This window comes from Musa acuminata, chromosome BXJ2-1, assembly GCF_036884655.1.
Source record: "Musa acuminata AAA Group cultivar baxijiao chromosome BXJ2-1, Cavendish_Baxijiao_AAA, whole genome shotgun sequence".
Taxonomy (NCBI): Eukaryota; Viridiplantae; Streptophyta; class Magnoliopsida; order Zingiberales; family Musaceae; genus Musa; species Musa acuminata.
The window spans coordinates 31,951,260-31,959,799 of record NC_088338.1 but is presented as its reverse complement, the minus strand read 5'-3'; the positions used below and the strand labels follow the sequence as shown (position 1 = coordinate 31,959,799).

At 42.7% G+C, this 8,540-nt stretch overlaps 1 protein-coding gene and 1 long non-coding RNA gene across 2 annotated transcripts; one reads left to right on the top strand and one right to left on the bottom strand.

The window, feature by feature from the left end:
• Nucleotides 1-4,571: 4,571 nt before the first annotated feature.
• On the bottom strand, nt 4,572-6,027 carry LOC135599105 (probable strigolactone esterase DAD2). Its single transcript, XM_065093841.1, has 2 exons — nt 5,377-6,027; nt 4,572-5,293 (listed from the first exon to the last, which is right to left on the bottom strand). Exons 1-2 carry the CDS (start codon nt 5,778-5,780, stop codon nt 4,858-4,860), a joined length of 840 nt encoding a protein of 279 aa, XP_064949913.1. The 5' UTR covers nt 5,781-6,027; the 3' UTR covers nt 4,572-4,857.
• Nucleotides 6,028-6,067: 40 nt separating this feature from the next.
• Nucleotides 6,068-8,317, top strand: LOC108951911 (uncharacterized). The gene is made up of 3 exons (XR_001976482.2): nt 6,068-6,735; nt 6,877-6,972; nt 7,288-8,317. It is a non-coding gene; the product is annotated as an uncharacterized LOC108951911 (long non-coding RNA).
• Nucleotides 8,318-8,540: the final 223 nt, after the last annotated feature.

Here is an 8,540-nt window from a genome sequence, read left to right as displayed (position 1 = left end):
CAGATTGCGTCTAAGCGCAGTTTGCGTCTAAGCGCAGATTGCGTCTAAGCGCGGTTTGCGTCTAAACACAGTTTGCGTCTAAGCGCAGTTTACGTCTAAGCTCAGATTCGGAAAGATCTGAACTTAGACACTTGTTCGTAAAAGCGCAGAAGGCAGTTTGCAGTTATAAATGGAATCAAAACATAAACGTAAATTGCAAAGAAACTCGTTCGTAAAAGCGCAGAAGACAGTTTGCAGTTATAAATAGAATCAAAACGTAAATGTAAACTGCAATGTAAAGATCGTACGAAAACATCGATTTACGTCTGAATGCAGATTCGGAAAGATCAGAACTTAGAAACTTGTTCGTAAAAGCGCAGAGAGCAGTAGCTATGTAGGAGGTTTGCAGTAATGATAAAGTGCTCAAAATAAAAGCAAACCAGAGATTTAGAGTGGTTCGGTCAGTCTTGACCTACTCCACTTTTGGCTTCCTCCACCGACGAGGTCACCGACGTCAACTAGAGGCCTTCCTTAAATAGACGAAGGTCAATTGCCCTTTTACAGTTTCTCTCCTTTTGACGGGCTCAGGAGACAACCCTTACAGAACCTTTCTCTCCTCTCTTTACAACTCAAGACTTGAAGAACAGAAAGAGGAGAACTTTTGGACTTTACACAAATTTGAGCTCTTAGAATCACAGAAAAGATCAAGAATTCGGTGTAGGTCTGTATCTTTTCAGTGCTGAATGGGTGGGGTATTTATAGGCCCCAACCCAGTTCAAATTTAGAGCTCAAAACGATCAAATCTCGGAATTCCGGGATCAGGCGGTTGCACCTCCTGACTGGGGCGGTTGCACCGCCTGGCAGAGCTCGAAGACTGAGCCTCTGGGCGGTGCTACCTCTGTCAGGGGCGGTTGCACCTCTCTGCTAGAGCTCGAAGACCGAGCTCAGGCGGTTGCACCGCCTGACTGGAGAGGTTGCACCGCCTGGCAGAGCTCGAAACTTGAGCTTTGGCGGTGCTACCTCCTGATAGAGGAGGTTGCACCGCCCAGTCTCGCTCGGAGACTGAGCCCTGGGCGGTTGCACCTCTTGGCTGGGGCGGTTGCACCGCCCAGTCTCGTTGGGAGACATAGCCTGGGCGGTGCTACCTCCCTGCCTGGGCGGTTGCACCTCCCACAGCAACCTGGGTCCGAATGGGTTGAACCATTCGACCCAATTTGAGTTCTTCAGGGGCCCAATTGCCCCATGATTAAGCTAATGGGATCACCTCCCATTTCTAACTTAATCAAAGTGCTAACTACGATTATTTCCTAAGACATATTCTGCAGCTTGCTTCGGTGCGTCACTCGCTTCTTCCGACGAGTTTCCGGCGAACTTCCGTCGATCATCCGATGAACCCTCGGTGATGCTCCTGCGGACTTCCGGCAAACTCTTGGACTGCGACGATCCACTTGGCAAGTTCCGACGAGCTCCTTTGGCAAGCTTCTGGACTTCTCGGATTTGTTCCCGTAGAACCTCCAACGACTGTCCGAACTTCCGTCGAGCTCTTGAACTCCCAATGTGATCATTGTCATGACTCCGGCGCAACTCCTGCTGCATGTCTTACTTTCATCGTAGTTAATCCTGCACACTTAAAACAAAAACTTCGATCGAGACAATTAATCCTAAGCAATTAACCAAGTTGTCCGGCATGTCATTGGTCCCTCGACGCTTCGTCCAATTCTTCGGCGCATCGTCCTTTCCTGCAGCCTATTGTCCAATCGGTCAGTTGACTCTGCAACTCTGATATCCTTGGCACAATACTCGCTCTTCTTGGCCCGATGCCCGAGTCCACGACCCGAAGCTTCTGTCGATACGTCAACCGATCCACCGGCCCGACGTCCAATCTTCTGACATGTTCCTCCGGCATAACATGATGTTCCTGCTTTAATTGTCTCATCCTAATCGAAGCACCCTGCGTCACTCAAAACGCAGATTAAATCATAAACATATATCAAGTAGTTTCATCATCAAAATACGAGATTCAACAAATCACACAAATGAAAAAAAAAAAATTTCGTAAAGTCTTCGTAGAAAGCCGATCTCGGAAGATGTTTTACGTCAAAGCAAATGTAAACGTATTTAAAGCACAGTAAGGAGGAGAGGCAGTTTGCTATAAAGGAAAGATGCTCAAAGTAAATGCAAATCGATATTTTAGAGTGGTTCGGTCAACGTGACCTACATCCACTATCGGCTTCCTCCTTCGACGAGGTCACTGGCGTCCACTAGAGGCCTTCCTTCAATAGGCGAAGGTCAACCACCCTTTTACAGCTTTTCTCCTTTTGACGGGCTTAGGAGACAACCCTTACAAGTTTCACTCATCTCTTGAATGATCTCAACACTTAGAAGAAAGAAGGAGGAGAACTCTAGCTTTTACAACATTTTTAAGGCCTCAAAGACTCAAGATAATGTCAAGTTTTTGTTGCCCTTTTATGCAGGAAAGGGTGGGGTTTTTATAGGCCCCAATGAGTTAAAAAATAAAGCCTAAAAGTGTCCAACCCCGGATTTTCGGGGTCCTGACAGTACCACCGCCATTACTGGGTGGTACTACCGCCTGTCATTTGTCACTGGGTGGTACTACCACTCAGTCTGAGCGGTACTAATGCCTGACAATGCTCGAAGACCGAGCTCTGGCAGTACCACCGCTTGACAGGGGCAGTACCACCACTGGCAGTAATAACTGCCGGCGGTATTACCGCTTGATAGGGCCGATACCACCGCCCAGAACTCTTGGGAGACCGAGTCTCCCAAGTGGTGCCACCGCCGGTCAAAATTTCAGAGACTGAATAGGCTATTCTATTCGACCCACTTTAGATCTATTAAGGGCCTAGTTGTCCCCTTGGTGGCTACGGATCGAGAGGACAACAAAAGTAGCTGCACTGTGAATTGCAGCTATATATATATATATATATATATATATATATATATATATATATATATATATATATATATATATATATATATGAATTTTGAGATTGTTTTATATAAGAAGAGGTTTTTTTTTTTCATATTTCCGTCTAGTCTTCATCTTTTATGATTTTTGAAATACCTCATGACATAAAATGATATTACAATTTTCTTTTTGATTGAGTCAGTAAATAAAATGAATCGATCTATCGATTTTAGAGGTTCATAGGATAGGATGAACCGATCCAATACCTCAGTTATCCTATTTTTTAATAGGATAAAATATTTTTTAAAAACATCATAAACCTATTCAAAAAATAATAAAATTGATATAAAAGTCTCTTTATTTGTTTATTCTTATTCCTAAACCAAAAAAAGATAAATATTTGACCCTTTTTTTATTCCTAAACTAATATGTATGTATTGTGTAATATTTTTATATAAAAAACTTGAATTAACAGTGGATCTATAATATTAATCAGTTTTATATTTCACTTCAACGAAAAATTAGTGTATCGAATCAAAGTAGGATAAGAGGAGTCGGTTTATATTAAACTTTAACATTTCCTCTCACTTGATTTTACACATAAAATTAAATTCAAGTATATTATGCAAGACTAAATGAAGAATATGTATTATATAAATATTCTAATTAAAAAATGGACAAAAAAAGTGAAATATATAAAAATTTCAAACTCAACTTGTTTTGATTAATGTTTTGATTGACTTACCATAGATCCCAAAAGTTTTATTTATTAGCAAAGGAATCAATTTATATTATGATTTAATGGTATTTGGAGTGTATCAATCCCATAAGACGTTAGATATTACTTTATTAGGGAAGTTAATTAATCACGATGATACAACATTTCATCTCCAAGGAGGCATAAATAAAGGATTTGGTCCAAAATGGTGGTGAAAATTCTAGTAATTCAAATGGTGTTCAGTGTTTGGGACATGATGGTACACTCAATGTACTGTTTGGTTAATTAGAGAGTATATAAGGAACTTATTTTCTCATAATTTGCCAAGTAGTTTTCTACCTAGTCACCACTATATATTAATAAATGTAACCAACAGGTCATTGTATTCCTATCTATGCTTAAAAGAATAGTTTATCTTGAATTAAAAAATGATAGCAAAATAAGATATTTTCTATATTAATGGTATTCTATTAGAGGAAAGTAGAAGAGCAAATAGTTTTATCATTATTAAAACTTATAATTTTGTGTGCACTTATTATTATGAAATAAATTTATTTTAGTAAAAAAGAAAATAAGAAAAGGACAAATGTTAGATAAGGGTTGTGGGAGACAGCACAAACAAACGATAAAGTCATTGAAGGCCCCTCCACCAGGATAAGATTCACAGCCACCTGTTGCTCCTCTTTAGGTCCCATCTTGATCTATATCCAGATTTCATTGCCCTCCATCACTGGAGCCTTCTCCCACAAGCACCACTCACATCACTATCTCCTCCACATCCCCTTCTTTTCCCTTGGAAGTTCCCAAAACATTATATGTTCCTCTCTCTCCACCAGCCCCAGCACGTCGGCCACTCCACACATCTCCCTATCACATCAGAAACCTGTGTCTCATTTGGATCACTACTTCATTGGAGGTTCACATACACAGAGAGGAAGCGAAAAATGAAGCATGTAAACGACCCGCGCACTTCCCCACCTCCTTATTCGATATTCATTATTGTGTAGCACGGTAAGCGGAAAACAGCAGTAAGAGTAGCAAAACCAAAGCTGGACGGGAAAAGTCCTCACGTGACAACATACCTCCAATGGACATGCACTATAGCAGCAATGAACACCCACACTTGAAGACACGTAATTCTCCACAAATTGATCAGGTTCGGATGCAGGTGATGGTGGTGGGCCAAACCATCGGGTGATGGAGGAGGCGGAGGAGGAGGAATTGGAAGCGTTCATTGGGTTGTCGTCAGGGCGCGGTGGAGGACATGGACGAAGGAGGCGGGGGCGCTGAGGTGGGGGAGGTGGCCCTCGTCGTGGAGGAGCTCCAGGGTGGTGCGGCCGCCGAGGTGGGCCTTGAGGTACGCGGCGACGGAAGGCGGCACCGACACGTCGTTGGCGGTCTGGATCACCACGCAGGGGGCCTGCACCAGCCCCAGCACCCCCCGCAGATCGCTGTTGAACACCGTCCGCGACACGAACAGCGATATGTCCGGCCGCATGTTGAACAGCGTCCGGCTGAACTCCCTCACCGCCGCCGGCACGTCCGCCCCCACCGCCAGCGGCGCGAACCCTCGCACCCACGCCTCGTAGTTCGCCTCCATCGCTGCGAACACCTCTTCGGTCTCCTCCCTCTCGAACCCCCCATGGTAATCCCCATCGTTCAGAAACCTGGCTCCCACCAAGACCTTGTCACACACACACAGACCACGAGAGCACATGTGCATATGTAAAAGAAGCAGTAAACCGCACACCTTGGGGATGCTCCGACGAGGATGAGTTTTAGGAAGAGAAGAGGGCGGCGGATGGCGGCGAGGATGCCGATCATGGCCGATACTGAGTGGCCGACGAAGTAGCACCGGTCGACGCCGAGGGCGTCGAGCACGGCGAGAAGGTCGTCGACGTAGGCGTCGAGGGTGGTGTAGCGGTGGAAGTCGAAGTGGTCGGGGTTGACGCTGCCGGCACAGACCAGATCGTAGAGCACCACCCTGTAATCACGCAGGAAGTAAGGGAGCACGCGGTTCCACGCCGACTGATCGGTGCCGAAGCCGTGGGACAGCACCAGGACTCGACAGCCAGCGCCGACCATCCTCACGTTGAGGATCTCCAGCAGCTTGCGGCCCTTGGTGGTCGTATCATCGCTGCTGCCAAAACCCATCGTCGTCGATCTCTCTACGATCAGAGTACTGGTCTGTTATGGCATAGGAGTGTGTGCTCCTCGGATGTCGGGAGCTCGGAACAGTAAATAACAATCAGGGATTGAGGAGGAGGTGCTGCTGCTTCTCTCACAACAATTTGTTCGTCTGCCCTATCAGCTTCAGCTTTTGAAGGCCAATTAAATACGCCACTCTTATCTTTCTTATCTTTGTCGTTTCCAATCTGCACCAGAGGTCTCTGGGAACCCTCTCGACTTGTTCTCCTTTTGAGTCTTTGACCGCTACCGGTGTGAGTGGGATGCCAATTGAAGGGTGTGCAAAATGAACCCATCAGGCCGAGCGATTTGGTCCGGTTTACTTTTGTCTAATGGGTTTAAGGGTTATCTAACATTTTGGAAAACCAAACAGCTTCCAATTTGGTTTGAGTTACAGCTTTAAAAAAAGGTCACGTCAGTAAATATGTAGTAGTACACATATAACGTGGGAATTAAACTATTTGGACACGTACATTTGATGTTTAAGATGCATAAATCAATCTACAATTTTTGTCAACCAACCAAAGTTGTTGACGGCAGACCCAAAAGAGGCCCCGCGGCACAATTGACTGCCATGTGAATTGTGATCGGAGGCTGCTGCGGGAGCATAGCAAGATGTTGCTGGTTGACGATGGACGGTTCGGATGTTGCGATGGAGCGACTTCCGTGCTACTGCTCCAGATCGTCGAAGACGGCCGACGGAAATGGAAGGGTGGTGGTGGAGGAGGTGGGAAGGGGAATCCGCCGCCATTCGATACTTCTCTCGTTACCCTCTCAAGATCATTCTACCCAACAAGGTCTAGTCCTCGTCGCCGCCACCGCCACCGCCGCTGTCTTTACACTTCTTTACGCGGGCCATTCCCCCTCCATCCATTTACTTTCATCTCCACCGATCGACGGCTGATCTTCGATCTCACTCTTGGTTAGGGTTTCCTTTCAAAATTTTGGTCGACGGATGGGTTGATTATTTCCCTCTTTCTCTTATTTTCTTTTTGTTTCAATCATTGCGGAAATGAAGTTGTTTCCTCTCCTTCGGCTTAATTCACAATTCTGGTATTTTCAGGTCAAAATGCGATGATTTAGCCGTTTCCTTTTCTTTCCCCTTTTGATAGCGAGATGGAGCCTCGTCGGCGACGGTGCATCGTACGCTTCTACCAAGGTTTGATTCATTCATCTCCGTTCCATTTATTTCATCTTATTAATTCAGGTAGGGTGTGGCCAGTAGATCAGGGGAATAAAAACGAAGGGAAGCAAATCTTAATCGATTACACTTATGGAAGCATGGCATAACAAAGATGAGGATTCTGCACTGTTATCGTTTTCAGTCGATTGTTCTTAGTGGTTATTACAAATGCATGAGTCAACCAACTAGAATGATAGCTTTATGTTTCTACTTAACCCTTGATTCCAATTTTCTGTTTTCCTTCCTCATTCTCCTCTTCACTTAATCTGCATTTAATCTATTGCAAGACAGGCCTACGAGTCCGGAATCGAATCATTCAGTGCAAATTTTGCAGGTAATTTAATTCCAGAAACACGAAGCTGATCACAGAATTGAATTTTGGTATGGTTTCATTGTTCATGTTGAATTTAATGACTGGTACATATCTTTTGTTGTTTAAGTATGCTCCTACTTTATCAACTGAATTCAATTAATTCCTTCACTTTGAACAGTAATTATTAGTGATTTTCATATGTGCAATAGGTTAGAGTAACAACTGGATACTCCCAGACTTGTATTCTGATTCCAGATACGTCATTGTCGATTGGGCTACCAGTGAATTAAAATTAATGAGTTAAAATTGAAGAAAATTATATGGGGTTTTACCGTTCTGTCAGACCAATCACTACCTGAACTGATCGAGTCTTGTATGTCCTTTCGTTATATAAAATAGTCTAGGATGATTCATTTATGAACCATTAAATCCAAAACAAAATTCTATGAAATAAAAAAATTTTGATTCTAGATTATATTGATAATTTAAAAAAAAAACTACTAGGATGACAGTTGGGTGGATATAGGTGGATATGCCCTTATCGTTTAGTGATTTAAGACATCATTCTAAGACCGTAGAGATTCAAATTCTCCTTTCGTTATTTAAAAATCGTTGATTATAAATAATCAATAAGCCCAAAAGAAATTCTTTCTAGATTGATGCCCAAGCAATTAGTAGAGACGAATCATAAATTCGTTCTTGTTAGGTATTAAGAATCTTTAGAGTTAGGTATCATCAACCATCCAGAATTTCGTAAACGGATTAATCAGCGAACTCATTTTATAATGAGTACATGTATTGTATCTCTAGTGTCCCTATACGAGTAACTATGAGACTAATCACCTCCATCGTATGGATGGATATATATTACACCAATTTGTCTAGTTATCTCGATATATCTCTTAATTAACTTATGACCAGAATTATTTATGGTCTGTGTTGAAATGTAAAGGTGAATCAGTCTCAATATCATGATCTTATTATAATCTTATTCTTATTGCATGGATCCATGGACATCATTATATATATATATATATATATATATATATATATATATATATATATATATATATATATATATATATAAGTGAGAGAATATCATAATAATAATAAATAAAAAGATTGTGTCATGTCACACGTGTCATCACTCACGTGATTGATTTACAAGGTACCTATGACCAGTAGGTTCCAACATTAAGAAATGAAGAGACTTAAATTGGTAATGATATGT